This window comes from Loxodonta africana, chromosome 19 (genome assembly GCF_030014295.1).
Source record: "Loxodonta africana isolate mLoxAfr1 chromosome 19, mLoxAfr1.hap2, whole genome shotgun sequence".
Classification (NCBI taxonomy): domain Eukaryota; kingdom Metazoa; phylum Chordata; class Mammalia; order Proboscidea; family Elephantidae; genus Loxodonta; species Loxodonta africana.
The window spans coordinates 31,085,007-31,103,338 of record NC_087360.1 but is presented as its reverse complement, the minus strand read 5'-3'; the positions used below and the strand labels follow the sequence as shown (position 1 = coordinate 31,103,338).

The following is an 18,332-nucleotide window of genomic DNA, read 5'->3' as shown; positions in this document are numbered from 1 at the left end:
ATATGTGTTTCAGATTCCTGATGTTTTAGATTCCTTCTTAAATGATCCCACAGCAACCAACTAGAAAGTACAGATTGCGTTCCTTTCTCTAACGATATCTTTAGCTTTTCAAGGTGTGTGCTAAGAATCTAAAATATTTTTTTTTATTTTCAAGCATATTAGAGAGTATCTTTTTCGTCATAAAATGTTAAAGTTTTCTGTAATTATGAGGAATTTTTCCCTAAGTTTTCTTATGAGCTTCAAGAAGAAAAAATGTATTTTGTTGAACTAGAAAAAATGAGACATTGGTTAGCTCGCGACATTTTATTTCCTCACGTGGGTTTTGTGGTAGAATAAACCACATGATAAAGGCCCATGAAGGGCTGTTGCAGTACATTTTAATTTAAATCTATAACCGGTTTCTAATCATTTTTATGCTGTGTTTTTGTTTTCTAAGCTATTTAGTAGGTACTGGTATTATCCAATTTCTATTCAAACTTAATTCTACTCACGATTATTCCTGCTTCAGTTTTGTAATAGCATGCCATTATTTTTGTTTCAAGCCAAACAATAGCAGAAAAATAAAATTAAGACAAGTGTAATTCGATATATATTGGGGAGAGGAGCTTCGTTTTCCATGGTTAGCCTGACGAAATCTAATCTTAATGGATACATTTCATCAGAGTTGTGGTCAAAATCACATCTGGTCATTTGGTAGGGCCCTATGTTGATGATATACTAATAAACAGAAATGACATTTATCAGAATTAGTGTAGCACCGTGGAATATTTTGATTTCTTAGGTCAAGTATTTGTACACTCTTTCAAGATTCCTTTCCGCTCTTTGCTTCTGTGGCTTTCTCCTCAGAAGTCCTCACGGTTCACATAAACCAAGAAGCTGGTGAACTCCCTCCCCATCCAGAGAGCCACATTGGTCTCGGTATTGCATTTCATGGTACAGTGAGAAGGAGATGCTTTCACTCTGCTGAACTGTGATCATAACCCTCCAGTGCTACCGCCCCTGTGTTTCATTTTCTAAGGAGTAAAATCCTTTTGCCTCTGTCATTACCCCTTTTCTTTCTGAAGGGAACATTAAAGATATTATTCTCAGTATCATGTCCTACTTTGATGTAATGCTAACCCTTTGCCGTCGAGTTGATTCCGACTCATAGCCACCCTATAGGACAGAGTAGAACTGCCACATAGGGTTTCCAGGGAGTGGCTGGTGGATTCAAACTGCTGAACTTTTCATTAGCAGGTGAGCTCTTAACTCCTGTGCCACCAGGTCTCCAATATGGCGCTATTATGTTATGATTAATTTTGAGAACAAACTATGACAAAATAATGATAAATGTCAAGTGTCTATAGCTTTAGACGTTCTCAGAGCCCCTGTGACATTTTGGGGACTTTTCTTTCTTCCCACACAGCCTGCAAATATCCTCCTGGATGAACACGGCCATGTAAGGATATCAGATCTCGGTCTTGCCTGTGATTTTTCCAAGAAGAAGCCGCATGCGAGTGTGTAAGTAGTGCCTCTGACCTGCTCAGTATTGTTTCTCTGGTGTGACTCACTGATTTTGTCAGGCCTGCTCTTGCCTTTTGCTCCCTATCTCTTCTCTGGTCAGCAAGGATTTTTGTGATGAAACTGGGTCAGGGCAAGATCCTGCACCACAGGTGGTGGGGAGTTGATACGAGTGGTGTGCTTTCTGCCCCAGTATCTGCACAGAGCAGGGACGCACCCACAGGGTACCTGGACCTGCTTGGGGGCAAGGCGGTTCTTGTTGGGTGTGGGACCCTAAAAGTCAGTCAGTTAACATATTTGACCCTCAGTCTCTTCATCTATAAAGTGGGGATAATAATAATAGTAAACCCTCCCAAGTTGTTAGGAGGATTCATGGAAGAGCCTCTGTGCCAAGTAAGCTGGCTACATAGGGATCTCCCAGGAAAGCTGTTAGGGCCACGGTTCACTGTACATATCCTCTTCCTTCTTTCTCAAAGCTGCATTTTTTTTTTTTTTTTCCAGAGGGAAGAGCAATTAGAAATCTTCATTATTTTATTAAGCAAACAGATCATCTACTGGCACTTCAAGCTTGTAACTTGGGTCATATTGTTAGATTTGGGCATGACATCTCCCCTCTAAATGACCATGTGAAGTTAGTGCCCCGAGACCACAGCACTCATCCAGCCACCTTGTACATCAGGAACACTGAACTGCTCTGAGGTTCAGTGTCTGGCTGGTGCATGTGGATCCTGGCCTGAGGACTTCCCTGACACCCGGGGTTGTTAACAGGACAGGAGGAATGTGAGTTGGCTCTCCCAGGGGTCTGCAGAAACAGAACAGAACATGCGCTGGCTTTAGTTTCTGCTGCGTTGGCGTCAGTTTATCGGGGTGGAAAGTATGGGCATGGGAGCAGTTTGGGAAACACAGATGACTTTGGCTTTACTTCCTTTTTTTACATATATATTTTTTAAATTTAATTTATTTTGTTGTTGAGAATATACACAGCAAAACATATATCAATTCAACAGTTTCTACATGTATAATTTAGTGACAGTGATTACATTCTTTGAGTTGTTCAACCATTCTTGCGCTCCCTTTCTGAGTTGTTCCTCCCTCATTTCACTTTTTCTTTTTAGCGCCAGATCTTAACATTTTTATTGTACGTCCTGACTTGACGTCCGTCTCCGTGTCAAATGGTTTCGAAGGAACTCCCAGGGGTCTCATTTCATGCATCCATGCAGAAAATAACTACAGGCCTTTCTTGTTGTGTAACTTGAAGTAAAGTGGTTCAGAATTGCAGTACTTTATGAGGGGCTGCGTTAAAACAGAATGCCTTTGAAAGCTCTGATCAAATGCTAATAGTGAGTGGCCCCATTGCTGTAAACAGACTTCTCTTTTCCTACAGAATCTGGGAGGTGGTGATAAAAGCATTAGCATTTTGCTAGCACTTTACAATTATCAGGCCAGAGCCTGTGGTTATCTAAGCTTCTCCCAGGGAGTTCATCAGACAGTTTTAAGAGAGCCATTTGAATTTTTAATGCCACAGCTATTTGGTATGGTAATTTCAATTTGGTATAGTCACAACTAAATATGAGTCTAAGAGTTCATAAAAATTAATCTTCCAAAGGAATTAACTTTCAGATACGGGGTTATTTATGTCTAAGGCCCAGCCTGCTTCTCCCTGTAACTCACAGGTCAGCTCTGAAAGGTGGGCTGCTACCCTGCTCTGGAAAGCACAGTGTTTGAAGAGCATCTTTAGTGGGATAGGATTGAGAAGGCCGCTGTCCATACTTAAAGGATAGTAAGTGAAGCCACTATTTGAAAAGGATAAATGCACAATGAAATACTTTATTTTTAAATAAAGGAGGTGTTCGGTAGCTAAGAGCAAAGACTTGGGAGTCAACAGACCTGGGGTTGAATCCACCTTCAAAGACTCCACATTCGAGAATGAGAATGTAAACCTCATTCTTCTTTGCTGTGAAGAGGAGATAAGTATGGTATTTGCCTTAGTGGTAGTTGTGAGGGTTAAGTCAACTAGTGAATGAATTTGTCAAGGATTTAGTGAACATCTGTTGTGTTTTGGGAACTGGTGATAGCAGTGAATAAGCAGAGTTGACCCCTGATCTCTTGGAACTCACAGTCCATGAACTGTGTCCACGAAGTGCCGTGTGTGGTGTGTGTGTGCATGCGTGTGTGCACACACACCCCTACGTGCAGGTGCCTACGTTGGCGGGGTAGGGACAGTAGCCACAGCCACATTCATTGTTGTATTAGTTGATTATCAACTACATCCTAGGGATGCTTAATGAGGTGCTTTGAATATGTCATTACGTATTGCCCCAGAAACCCCATAGTTATAAGTGTTATTATTCACTTTTTCTCATATGAAAACGAAGATTCAGAAAAATTTGGTAATTTGAACGAAGTCAAATGGCTAGCACATTGTGGGGCTGGAATCACAGTTCGGTTGTCTGGTTCCCAAGCCCGTGCTCTTTACACGATGCAGGTGAGCTCCCCAAGGCCTTGAAATGATCTCTGTAGGACTAGACTTAGGCAGTTTCAGCCAGAATTTTACCCTCAGCTTGGTTGCAACAAGTCTTTTTTTGAACTGCAGCTGTGACCCTGGGCCAGCCCATCTACAAAGCAGTATCGTAGTCGAGGTTCCTAACTCAATTCATTTAAGGACGGGATCACAAGTTATTGCAAACTAAAAATTAACTGTGGAGTAGGGAGAAAAAGGAAAACTTTGAGTTGAGCAGATTGTCAGTGACTCATTCGAATCCTAGCCTATTTTGTCTATGAATACTAAGCCATGTCTCCTGTCGCAGTTAATGTAAATGTAAAATGTCCCAGTATGTCCTGAGTACCAACAGTAGTGGGACGCCCTAGCAGTGTGAGTCAGGAAGCATGGGTAGAGCTGCCGTGCGGCGCTGTCAGAAAACCACAGAGCGGCCGGCGGACCAATGTGCCTGCTTTCTTTGTGTCCAGAGTAAGCGTAGAGAATGATCTACATTCATTTGGTTTGTTTATCCTTGCAGATTGATTTCCCTTCCAGAGCTTTGTTGTGGTCCTGACAATTACAGAACCGCAGAGTTGAAAAGCTCACCGCAGAGGTCTCTCCAGGCAACACTGGCAGTAAACCTTCCCCAGGAATATTGGATGCCCCTCCGAGAAACCTGATGCTCTCACAGCATGGCTTGTTAACCTCACACAGTAAAACTGAATTCTGGATGGCAGAACGACTTCTTTTTTACTGTTTTTTTTTTTTTTGTGTGTGTGTGGTAAACACGCACACACACTTTCCCCTGGGTGGCAGGAATGGTTAAGAGCTTGCTTACTAGCTGAAAGCACTCAGAGGTACCTTGAAGGACCTGGTGATCTGCTTCTGAAAAATCAGAACCTTGAAAACCCTGTGGAGCAGAGTTCTAGTCCTGCACACGTGGGGTCGCCATGAGTCAATTCAACTGATGGCAATTAAGAACAAAGAAATACACACCCATATAAAACAAAATATTTGCCATTTTGGCATTTTTTTACATGTACAATGCAGTGACATTAATTCCAGTCATCATGTTGTGTGACCATCACCACCTGGAGGGTGGGCTTTTTGGAGAGCTGGGTCTGCCTAGATGGACCAGTACCCATTTTCACTGTTTGACGACACCTTTCAAAATATACCTCTTAAACCTCTTATACTGGGCCCAACATGATTTTGTTGTTGTTGTTGTTAATGATCCCGGATCATTTTTTGGAGCATATTATCACTGCTTCTGAGCCTAAGTACGTTGAAGATGATTATAGTAAGACTAGAGATAGAAATCCCTAACACAGATTGAATTCATCCTGTATGCCAGCACTGTTCTGAGCCCACTACATATTTCACGAATGTGAACATGAAGACCTCCTTTTCTTTTCCTACAGAATCTGGGAGATAGTGATAAAGGTGTTAGCATTTTGCTGGCACTTGACAGTTATTTAGGCCAGAACCCGTGATTGTATAAGCTCAGCACCCCTGTGTGAGAGCTGTTATTTTATTTCCTATTTCACTGATGAAAAAAGTCAGTGAAGGGCGGAGAGGTGGGAGGGTGTACAGCAAAGAGCTTCTGCAGAGACCCTTTCCCGCTTTGTCTTTCAAAGTCCCCGATGAGCCACCACTCGCCCTTCAAGATGGAGCCCTGCATGCTGAACTTTTCAAGGAAGGCTGGAGAGTAGTAGAACTGGCAGCTCTTTCAAGGTGCAGACAGTGCACAGTATGCATAAAATGGTTGCCCTCCCAAGTCATTTTCTCAGCTCCCTGAAAATCATCTTCACATTTGCTTCACTGGCTCTTCTGGCCAGTATGGCTTCTCCACCATGCATGGTATCCGCTTGTCGTTTGTGCTCATACTCCTTGCCTACTCCCCTGGGGTGTGTTCACTGACTGTGACTTAAGGAAATAGCCTACACCACTAGCACCTGCAAGATCAGGTGCCCAGCACAGGACGGTGGCACCACCAGCTGGGAATGGATGCCCCTGTGTCTCCAAGGTTCAGAGCGCTGTGGTGGAGGAACCAGTTTGCCGTCCTTTCCCTCCCCCTTCCCCCCCTCCGCCTTCTCCATCCCCACACGTGTCTACACAAGAGCTCTTGAAAGGGCAGGAGATGGTCCGCTCTTCATTGCCCTAGCAAAGAAGGACTAATGAGATTCAGAATTCAACTCCTAGACTGTGGAGCTGGCGTGTTTTATATTTATTTCGTAAGGTAATTCATTTATACTAATTCATATACTAATTAAGGCAGAAAAGATGGTTTTCCCATCAGCCGTGCGATGAATCACGTTTGTGTTGAAGACATTTGTCCCCTCTCCTTGTTGACAGTTGCCGCCATTTAGTGAATGATGCCAGAGCCTCTTTGAGAACTGTTGCTCTAAATGGACATGCTCTGATAACTACGTGTGTACTTTCTTCTCCCTAGTGGCACCCACGGGTACATGGCTCCTGAGGTGCTGCAGAAGGGCACGGCATACGACAGCAGTGCTGACTGGTTCTCCCTGGGCTGCATGCTCTTCAAGCTTCTGAGAGGGTGAGTGAAGTGGGCCCTTTCAGTGCCATCATCATGGCATGGATTAGGATCGAAATCTATAATATTTAGAAATTACTATAGTTTGAGGTCCTTGGGTGGTACAAACAGGTAATGCATTCGGCTGCTAACCAAAAGGTTGGAGGTTCGAGTCCACCCACAGGTGCCTCAGAAGAAAGGCCTGGCAGTCTGCTTCCCAAAAGTCAAACATTGAAAACCCCATGGAGCCCAGTTCAATTTTGACATATGTGGGGTTGCTCTGAGTCCGGATCAACTGAATGGCAAATGTGTTTTTTTTTTTTTAAATAGTATTTTAAATCATACAGTGATCCTTAAGCCACCTGTTAATCTAGACAATTAACTGATTCTTTCTGTCTTATAAAATTAAGAGTTTGTTTCCCAAAAGCTTATAGTTAAAAACCCTGTGGTTTAGTATTTTTGTTCTGTGTTGTTGTTGTGTGTTGTCTGGTTGATTCCAACTCATAGTGACCCTATAGAACAGAATAGAACTGCCCCATATGGTCTCCTCGGCTGTAATTTTTATGGGAACAGATCGCCAGGTCTTTTCTCCCGTGGAGCAGCTAGGGAGTTGGAATCACTGACCTTTTGATTAGCAGCCGAGCGCTTAACCTTTGTGCCACCAGGGCTTCTTTTTTGTCCCATGCCATGTAGGAATTATTGCACTTTAAACCTAGAATAAGACTGCTTTGAAATATGTCCATTGATAAGCCACTCTGAGAGTTAAGTATTGTTTTAAAATGTGGGTAATCAAAGAGGGTAGGGCAATTTTTTCCCCTAGAAATTAATTACAAGTGATTGTCTTGTGAGGCATTTTGACGGTTACAAAAAAGAATGGAGATCCAAAATAAATGCATTTGAAAAGTTTGTATTTGTATGTAAACACATGGAAATTAACTTGTTTATTTTTTATAGCTAATATTATACTTGACTCTGGTTCTAAACTACCAAATATGATGAAATAGAGTAGAAAAGATTATGAAACCAGAACACTCTCAAATATGTTCTAAAATTGAGCACTTAACAATTATATTAATGTTTCCCTTAATTTAAGATATTTTTAATTTTAAAGAGAATCTTAAGTTTTTAAAATATGTTTTTGATTTTCTTCCTCACGAAGATACAAAAAATACTTCTCATGAAAATTTCCTAGTCAAGACTTTTCCCTTTAGTATTTCTCCTATGCACGCAATCCTGTCAGTTTGCTAAGTTAGTCACTTTTCCATCAGAAAGCAGACTTGAGCACCACTGGGTCTTCATATTATGTCTAGCACATTCCATAGAGAGGCTGAATTCCCTATCTTCCCCAAAAGAAACTCGGCTCCACACACCCACGCCAATTCCCCAGGGCTGTGAGGATCCAGTTGTTCGCTGCTCACTATTCACTCGGGAATAGGGAATCAAAATTGTATTATTGCCTAGAAAGCCAGGTCCTGGTATTCCTTAATTAAATTATTGTGTTTGTGGAGTCTGGATGGCCTTAATTCATGTCATCAGACTAGCTGACCTAATCAGAGAGTTTATGCAAAACAGAGAAAACCATTTCCCTAAATAGCATTCTTTAATACACGGTTGAGAAACCGCATGCACAGGGAGTGGGTGAAGAGGCACGCCACCAGCTTTTGTTTTAGATCCCTTCTGTTTAGCATTGTCCTTGGCAATGTGGTTGAAGACTCAGAGTCCATACTTACAGACTATTTTTTTTGGTAGATCAGTGGAGTAGTTTATTCTGTAGCACAGGGGTCCTCAGATTTTCCTTTTTTTTTTGTTTTTAACATTTTATTGTGGTTTATGTGAACGTTTACAGAGCCGATGAGTTTCCCATTCAACAGTTTATACACATTTTGTTTCATGATAATAGGTGCAATCACCTCAATGTGTTTGCACCCTCCCCTATTCCTCCCTGGGTTCCCTGTTTCCATTCGCCCCTCTTTCCTGTCCTTTCCAGCCTTCTGAACTTTGCTTTTGGTTAAATGCTGCCCTTTTGGTCTCTTATGGTTGACTGTCCTGAGGAGCACATTCCTCACAGGTGTTATTGTTCACCATAGGCCTATTGTTTGGCTGAAAGGTGATCTCCAGGAGTGGGTTCTGTACTTGTTTGAGGGGTGTCTAAGACCCTTAGGGGTCTTAGGGGTTCCACCACTCTCTTTATCAGACTAGCAAGTCTGATCTTTTTTATGAATTTGAATTTTATTCTACATATTTCTCCCACTCTCTCCAGGACCTTCTATCGTAATCCCAGTCAGAGTGGTTGGTAGTAGTAGCCAGGCACCATCTACTTCTTCTGGTCTCAGGCCAGTGTAGGTCATGCTTCATGTGGTCCATTAGTCCTTTGGACTAATTGTTTCCTTGAGTCTTTGGTTTTCTTCACTCTTCTTTGCTCCAGATGGGAAGAGACCCATTGTATCTTAGATGGCTGCTCACAAGCTTTGAAGACCCCAGACACTACTCACCAAGGCAGGGTAGAACGTTGTCTTTATGGACTGTGTTATACCAGTTGACCTAGATGTCCCCTGAGACCATGGTCCTGAATTCTCAAGTCCAGTGATTCAGTCCCACGAGGTGTTTGGTTATGTCTAAGAAGTTTTCAAATACATATGTAGAAATATTCACTGCCAAACCTATATATGCTCTTGGGTGTGCTCCCATACATCTTCCTACATTTGTTCACCTTACATTATCTACCTGTGTATCCACATGTAAATTACCATTTGCTGTTACTATTGCTGCAGGATTGTATATGTAGTGATATTTATATTTGTTGCCTACTACCCTCGCGTACCTCTCAGTGTCTTCCTTTGTCTTCATTTGCCTTGGTCATGTTGTGCTTACTTCTTCCATATTGTGTATTGTCTTTCCTTTCACCAAAGTTAATTCATGTCTACAATCTAGTTAGTGATTTGCCCTCCTTCCCGCTTCCATCAAGGAACATTTCTTTCTGTGTGTAAACCGTTTCTTGATTTTTTATAATGATGGTCTCATACAATATTTTTCCTTTTGTGATTGACTTATTTTATTCAGCATAACATCCTCCAGGTTCACCTGTGTTGTGAGATGTTTCATGGATTCAATGTTATTCTTTAATGTTGCATAGTATTCCCTTGTATGTATGTACCACAGATTGTCTATCCATTTACCCATTGATGGATGCTTAGGTTGTTTCCATCTTTTTGCTATAGTGAATAATGCTGCAGTGAACATGACTGTGCATATATCTATTAGTGTCAAGGCTCTTATTCCTCTAGGATATATACCTAGGAGTGGTATTACTGGTTCATGTGATATTTCTATTTCAAGCTTTTTAAGGAAGCGCCATACTGTTTTCCATAGCGGCTGTACCATTTTACATTTCTAACAGCGGTGTATGAGAGTTCCATTCTCCCCACAACCTCGCCATCATTTGTTGCTTTCTTTTTTTGATCAGTGCCATTATTGCCAGGGTGAGATGGTATCTCATTGTAGTTTCAATTTGCATTTTTTTAATGTTCACAAGCATCTCTTTGTATATTTGTTGGCCGCCTGAATGTCTTCTTTGGTGAAGTATCTGTTCACATCCTTTGCCTGTTTTTTAGTTGGGTTGTTTGTCTTTTTGTTGTTGAGGTTTTGAAGTTGTCTATAAATTTTAGAGGTTAGTCCCTTGTCAGATATGCCATTGCCAATGTTTCCCCGGTCTTTAGGTAGTCTTTTTACTCTTTGGAGAAGTCTTTTCATGTGCATAAGTATTTAATGTTTAGGAGGTCCCAGTTGTCTAGTTTATCATCTTCTGTTTGTACATTTTTAGTTATAGTTTATATTCTATTTATATCATAAATTAGGGCCCTTAGTTTGCCTCTGTTTTTTCTTCTATAATCTTTATAGTTTTAGGTTTTACATTTAGGTCTTTGATCTATCTTAAGTTATTTTTTGTATATGGTATGAGGTATGGACCCTGTTTTCATTTTTCTGCACATGGATAACCAGTTTTGCCAGCATCATTTGTTAAAGAGACTACCTCTTCCCCATTTAATGGATTTTGACCTTTTGTTGAAAATCAACTGTCTATAGGTGAATGGATTACTTATGGGTTCTCAATTCTGTTCCATTGGGATATGTGTCATTGTACCAGTACCAGGGTGTTTTGAGTACCATGGCTGTGTAGTAGGTTCTGAGATCAGAAAGTGTGAGGCCTCCTACTTTGTTCTTCTTCAGTAATGTTTTGCTTATCTGGGGCCTCTTTCCTTTCCATATAAAGTTGGTGATTAGTTCTTCCATCTTGTTAAAGAATGTTCTTAGAATTTGGATTGAGTTAAATTTATTTCTAAGTATTTTATCTTCTGGGGGGCTATATAAATAGTATCGTTTTCTTCATTTCCTTTTCAGAGTTCTCCTTGCTAATGTAGGGGAATCTGACTGATCTTTTTATGTTGCTCTTGTTCCCTGACACTTTGCTGAATCCTTCTATTAGTTCTAGTAGCTTTCTTGTAATATTTCTGGGATTTTGTATGTATAGGATCATATCATCTTCAAATAGGAGTAGTTTTACTTCTTCCTTACAATTTGGATGCCTTTTATTTCCTTTGTTTGCCTTATTGCTCTAGCTAGGACTTCCAGTACAATATTGAATAATAGTGGTAACAAAGGGCATCCTTGTCTGGTTCCCATTCTCAAGTGGAATGCTTTCAGTCTCCATTGAGAATAATGTTGGCCGTTTGTTTTATATATGTGCCCTTAATTATGTTGAGGGATTCCTATTTTACTTCTATTCCTATTTTACTGAGAGTTTTCATTAGAAATGGATGTTGGACTTTATCAAATGCCTTTTCTGCATCGATTGATACGATCGTGATCTTTTCCTTTTTTGTTTTATTTATGTGGTGGGTTACGTTGATTGATTTTCTAATGTTGAACCGTTCTTGCACATGAATGAATGAATGAATAAATCCCACTTGATCCTGATATATTATTTTTTTGGTATGTTGTTGAATTCCATAGGCTAGGATTTTGTTGAGAATTTTTGTGTCTATATTCATGAGGGATATTGGTCTATAGTTTTCTTTTTTAACAGTGTATTTGCCTGGCTTCGGTATCAGGGTTATGCTGGCTTCATAGAATGAATTCAGGAGTATTCCATCCTTTTCTATGTTCTGGAATAGTTTGAGTAGAATTGGTGTCAGCTGTTCTCTGAATGTTTGGTAGAATTCTCCAGTGAAGCCATCTGGGCCAGGGGTTTTGTTGTTGCTGGAAGTTTTTTTTTTTTTTTTTTCTTAATGACCTCTTTAGTTTCTTCTTTCATTATGGGTTTGTTCAAATTTTCTACCTCAGTTTGTGTTAGTTTAGGTAGGTAGTGTGTTTCTAGAAATTTGTCCATTTCTTCTAGGTTTTCAAATTTGTTGGAGTGTAGCTCTTCATAGTATTCTGTTATGATCCTTTTTATTTCAGTTGTTTCTGTTGTGATGTCACCCGTCTCATTTCTTATTTAGCTTATTTGTATCTTCTTCTTTTCCTTTGTCATGTTAGCCAGTGGTTTGTTGATTTTTATGGATCCTTTAAAACAACCAACTTCTAATCTTGTTGATCCTTGCAAAGAACCAACTTCTAGTCTTTCTGATTCTATGTTTTTTTTTTTTTTTTTCTGTTTCATTTTTCTGCTCTACTCTTTATTGTTTCCTTTCTTTTGGTGACTGTGGGCTTCCTTTGCTGCTCTTTTTCTATTTGTTAGAATTGTAGGGGTAAGGTATTGGTTTTGGCTGTTCTATTTTTTGGTGTGTGCATTTATTGACCTCTGAGCACTGCTCTTGCTGTGTCCTGAAGTTTTTGCTATGTTGCATTTTCATTCTCATTTGATTCTTGGATTTTTTTATTTCATTTTTGATTTCTTCTGTTACCCAGTGGTTTTTAAGCAGGGTGTTGTTCAGTTTCCATGTTGTCTTAGTTATCTAGAGCTGCTATAACAGAAATACTACAAGTGGGTGGCTTTAACAAACAGAAATTTATTCTCTCACAGTCTTTGAGATTAGAAGTCCAAATTCAGGGTGCCAGCTCCAGGGGAAGGCTTTCTCTCTCTGTCGGCTCTGAGGGAAGATCCTTGTCATCAGTCTTCCCCTCACCTAGGAGCTTTTGGAAACCCTGGTGGTATAGTGGTTAAGTGCTACAACTGCTAACCAAAAGTCAGAATTGACTCAATGGCAATGGGTTTGGCTTGGTTTTGGTTTAATGTGTATGTAGGGATCCTGGTGGTGCAATGATTAAGTGCTCAGCTGCTAACTGAAAGGTCAGTGGTTTGAACCCACCAAGGGCTCCGTGGGAGAAAAGATTTGGTGATTTGCTCCTGTAAAGATTACAGTGTAGGAATCGCTATGGGGCAGTTCTACTCTGTCTTATCAGGTCGTTGTGAGTCAGAATCGACATGACAGCACCCAACAACACAGCAACGATGTGTGTGTGCATGTGTGTGTTTCCCCATAATTTATCACATCTTGAAGGATTTTCTAAGTTTGCGGGTCTTCCCCCGTCTGTCACACAGAAAGCTACAGCTGACCGTTGCACATGTGAATTTTATTCCCACCACCCTTCCCTAATGCAGTCAGAATGCTGCCTGTGCTGTCGGACAGCTTGGCTCCACGTGGGGAGCTGTCGACAGGCCTGTTGCTGTCTCCTATTTAAGGGGCAGCATCAGGGAGCAGCTGTGATCACACAGGGGCTGTGCACACCACGTGCCTCCCTCAGAGTGGAGATCATCACTATTGTAGGTTTTTGCTGGCATTTTCCAAAATAGAAATAGAATCTTTGGTTTTGTTCACAAAGAATAATCAAGGATACATTGGAAGCAGATGTGTATCAAGATGTTCACTGGAAAGACCAAGCCTTCTCAGCACTGCAGCCTAGAACTGAATAGCTGAAGAGCATTTCCCATGGTTTCTTACGGAGTCAAACACAGAATAAGTTGTATTTATAAAGTGGGATTTGTAGCGCTAGGGCCCACGTGCTGGGAATGTTTTTGGCATCACTATCTTTAACTCCGGCCCCCTTGCAAGCCTCCCTCTGGTCTCATGAAAGACTTTTTAAATTTAGCACAGAGCATTTCTGTCCGAACACAGCAGTCCTTCTCTACAAGTGTCAGGCCAAGCCCTTTCCTTCCGGCATCAATTGGGCAAAGTGCCCAGAGATCAAGAGCAGAAGTGGGCTCTGGTGGCTGTGCACACAGGAGCCGAATCAAAGGGACTCGCCGAAAAGCAAGGAGGTTGTCGTGCGTAATCCCCTCTTATAGATTAAGGAGATTAACATGCTAGGCTGCTAACCAAAAGGCTGAAAGTTCAAGTCCTCCCAGAAGTGCCTCAAAAGAAAAGTCTGGCCACTGAAAACGCTCTGGAGCACAGTTCTACTCTGACACACATGGGGTTGCCATGAGTCAGAATCTACTCAATGGCAACTGATTTACATTAAGGAACATTGTGGAGTGGAAACAGCTAACTGGCTAGGAGAGAGACTAAGGTTTAAATAGGACTTAACAAACTTTCCTTTTCTCTTGAGCTGTAAGCATGTGAATATATGTGTGTATTTTGCATAAAAGAGAATGATACAAATATATTTTCAATTATAATATCTTACAAATAACAAATCAATAAGTTGCTAGTGTTTGTTTTTTGTACTCTATTTGATTTTTAAATGCAGTAATTGTACTTTTTCCTCCTTGGAAACAAGTAAGATGAAAGGAGTATTTCCAATCAAAATCTGTCTTAAAGACTAATATTTGCTTGCTTAGTGCTAATTTACCTTATTGGGTTTTTTTTTTTCCTTCTGCTTTTATTTATTTTTAATGATGTAACAAGTATTCATAAGGAGCCCTGGTAGTGCAGTGGTGAAGCACTTGGCTTTTAACTGAAAGATTGATAGTTCCAAGACACCAGACTTTCCAGGGAAGGAAGAAGTGGCAGTCTGTTACAGCCTTAGAAATCCTCCAGGGCAGTTCTGCTGTGTCCCATGGGGCCGCTATGAGTCAGAATATACTCGATGGAAATAGGTTTGTTTTTTTGTTTTTAACAACTATTCATACACCTAGCACCCAAAATAGCACTTCTGCCTGGCACGTGGCGTTTAACCATAGGACCCTCCATCAACCCATCTGTCTGCCTCCCATACCCTAATTCACCATGTTTTGACCTCCCCCCCCCACAAAAGAATGCTTCCAAGAGATGGAAATTACGTTGTACTTCACTGCATGATAAGGAAGAAAATAAAGCATTAGAGCGCCCTCTCTTGTACAAAAAGAAAATGAAAATATTTAGGACAATAAGTGTACTGACATACAATTATCTCCTCAAGAGGTGACTCAGTGCGTAGCTTAAGTAATTCAGGGCCATGGCCAGACCAGTGGTAGTAAATAGCAGTGCTATGATAAGTGGAATTTTCAGTCTTTTTTAAGTCTCGTTGATTTATATGTTCAACATTCTAATCCATTGTACGGAGTTAACAGTAAAATGTTTCACAAAATTTCTTACCTCAGATATTGTCATATATTCCTTATAAGTAAATGTGTAGGATTAGTCATTTTCCCAGCAGGTCTCACTATAAGAACACTCAATGATATACCTATCCCTTCCTGAATGTTCAAATAAATAAGGCCATGGTTTTCTAATTTGCATGTTTAATAGTGTCATTTAATGATGTTTTCTTTTAAAAGCCAGCTTCCCTGGAGTGCTAACAACATGGTAAAAAGTAAGAATTATTTAAGCAATATCACTTCCTTATTAATCTCAGAAATAACTGCTCTATTAGGTGCCTGCTGGATACTGGCATAGTCCTGGTGACTCACATATACATTATTTTGATTGTTTCTTTCTATACTTCTGTGAAGTATGTGGCATTATCCCACTTTACAGAGGAAAAAATTGATTAAAAAAAAGTTTCCATGGACTTGATTCTAACTCATTGGCAACTCCATGTATGTCAGAGTAGAACTGGCTGCAGAGGGTTTTTGCAAGTAGATCGTTAAGGTTTTCTTCCAAGGTGCCTCCAGGTTAATGCAAACCTCCATTCTTTTGGTTAACAGCCTTAGTAAGGTTTTGGTTTGATCAGCACTCCTTGGGTTGTTTGCAGTTCTGTTCCACGTTTTTCTCCCATTCTACCGGGGTCCATCTCTTGTGGCCCTGATTTTTTAGAATAGTCAGTAGTGGTAGTTCTCCTGGTCTCAGAGTAGATGAAGTCATGGTTCTTGTAGAATAAGATAAATTTTATGTAAATGACTTTCATTCTTATGACTGTTGACGAATTATATATTTTTTTCTAATTATATCTTAATTAGAAAAGCTTATTTTAGTGTCACAATTTCATTTAAATGAAGGATCAGGCAGTTCAAATAAGATTTAAAGTCTTGCTCTTTCAAGACCTAGTATATTTGATCCCCACTTGTTCTCTGGAAGTGATCAGTGTTTATGGCTTTTGTATTTCTGTAGTCTCAAGTGAACAGCAATAGAACATGATCATGATGATAATAAAAACCAAACGCGTTGCCATCTAATCAATTCTGACTCACAGCTACCCTATAGGACAGAGTAGAACTACCCCATAGGATTTTCAAGGAGCAGCTGGTGGATTCTAGCTGCTGACCTTTTGGTTAGCAGCTGAGCATTTAACCACAGTGCCACCAGGGCTCTGACAGAACATAATACTTTACTCAAATATTAGTCAGTGGGTAGCATGTGTTAACTTACCTGATGTCATGCTTTAATGGAGTGTTCTTTACTTCTACAGCCACAGCCCTTTCAGACAACATAAAACCAAAGATAAACATGAAATAGACCGAATGACACTCACCGTGGTAAGATTTAAAATTATGTTCTTACTATATTGATAGAATAATTTCCGTTTTTCATTCTATGATAACCAGTGTAAAAATTGCTTTTTGAAATTAACACGTGAAGATCTAGTTTCCAGAAGAATTTCTAAGGGAAGAATTAGTGGAAATGGATGCCAAGGTTCAAAGTCAAGATCTCCTCCCAAACAGTATACGAAAGATAGAGAAAACTAAACAAAACCAGAGAAATCAAATACAAGGAGAAATTACTGAGGTGCAGAAGAGTAGGAACCCAGCCCCAGTCTGTTGATTGATTCAGAAAGTGATTAATAACCTAATTCTCTTTCTTTAGAGTAAATATTATTTCTTGATACATCTACAATTCTGAATACTATGCCTATCCAAGGAACGACTTTTAAGTCTGGTTGGATGTGAAGGCATTGTTGCCAGGATTGGGTCTTTGAGATTTTGCTCTTCTCTTCCCCAGAATGTGGAACTTCCAGATACGTTCTCCCCCGAATTAACGTCCCTTTTGGAAGCCTTACTTCAGCGAGACGTTAGCAAACGACTTGGCTGTCATGGAGGCGGGTAGGCTATTGTTTCTACCTTTCAGGACCTTTACCCTAAAATTGGAACAGTTTTTTTTTTTTTTTTAATATATTGGTAATAATCCTTTTAGTCCTTAGAAATCTCAGTTTTGATTCAAGCGAAAAAAAAAATCACGTGGGAAATATATGTATTTTGTCCTATATGTTTTGTAATTAGCCAGTTGAAGAAGTTTCTAACTTTTTAACTTTATAAATCTACTTTGTAGATGATGGAGCTGAATTCTTGTATCTCATATTCCATTTGGTTAAGTTTTAGTAATGATAACAGTTGTAATTTTGATAGTTTAACGTTATGATCAAGGAGCCCTGGTGGTACAGTGATTAGCACTTGGCTGCTTACTGGAAGGTCATGGGTTCTAACCCACCAGCGGCTCTGCTGAAGAAAAGACCTGGAGATCTGCTCCTGTAAAGATTTAAAAAAAAAGTTGCCATCAAGTCAATTCCAACTCATAGTGACCCTATAGAACAGAATAGAACTGCCCCGTAGAGTTTCCAAGGAGCACCTGGTGGATTTGAATTGCTAACCTCTTGGTTAGCAGATGTAGCTCTTAACTGCTACACCACCAGGGTTTCCATTGTAAAGATTCCAGCCTAGGAAACCCTATGGGGCATTTCTACTCTGTCACATGGGTTGCTATGAGTTTAAGTTGGTTTGATGGCACCTAACAACAAAAAAATCCCAAACCCCAGTAATATCTGGAAAGTTTATAGAGAACAGCTTGTAACAGGCTTTTCTCCTACTTCTCCCTACCTTTGCTTTTCTATCTACCTCTAGGCTTGCTTCTCATAAAAAAACAACTTTGTGTCATATATAAGTGGAGTCCCTGGGTGGTGCAGATGATTAAGTGTTGGGCTGCTAACCAAAAGGTTGGCAGTTCAAGTCCACCCAGAGTTGCCTCTGAAGAAAGGCCTGGTGATCTACCTCTGAAAAATCGGCCATTGAAAACCCTCTGGAGCACAGTTCTACTCTGACACACATGGGGTCGCCATGAGTCGGAACTGACTCAGCGGCAACTGGTTTGGTTCTGTGAATATATGTATATATGCTTATGTATGTTTTTTAGAGTAGCGTGTATTTGTGTGTATTATACATATCATACCTACATACTATATGTATATTATATAGCTAAATTATATGATTATATGCACATTTCCTTATTTATCAGTTTGAGAAATTATCTATTCCTGCTATGGTAGGTGAGGACTTAGCTCACCCATTACTCTCTCTATAGCCTCCCCTGTCCCCCACCCTCTCAAAAGAATTAAAACACCAGTTTTGGTTCCTCTTTTGCCTCCTTTTGCTGCTTTAAATGATACACTTATCCAGTTATGCCTTGTTCCACCAACTGTAAACAGCATCTCTTAACTCCGCACTTGATGGGAGTTTTAACATTTCTG

General features: G+C 40.2%; 1 protein-coding gene across 3 annotated transcripts in view; it reads left to right on the top strand.

Moving 5' to 3' along the window:
• GRK3 (G protein-coupled receptor kinase 3) overlaps window positions 1-18,332 on the top strand; it is a 155,315-nt gene that overhangs the window by 111,596 nt on the left and 25,387 nt on the right. For all 3 annotated transcript variants that reach the window (XM_003419096.4, XM_010598772.3, XM_064272529.1), the window contains 4 exons: window positions 1,406-1,500; window positions 6,432-6,539; window positions 16,284-16,350; window positions 16,814-16,914. In XM_003419096.4, coding sequence (XP_003419144.1) covers window positions 1,406-1,500; window positions 6,432-6,539; window positions 16,284-16,350; window positions 16,814-16,914 — 371 coding nt within the window. The remainder of the gene's footprint in view (window positions 1-1,405; window positions 1,501-6,431; window positions 6,540-16,283; window positions 16,351-16,813; window positions 16,915-18,332) is intronic.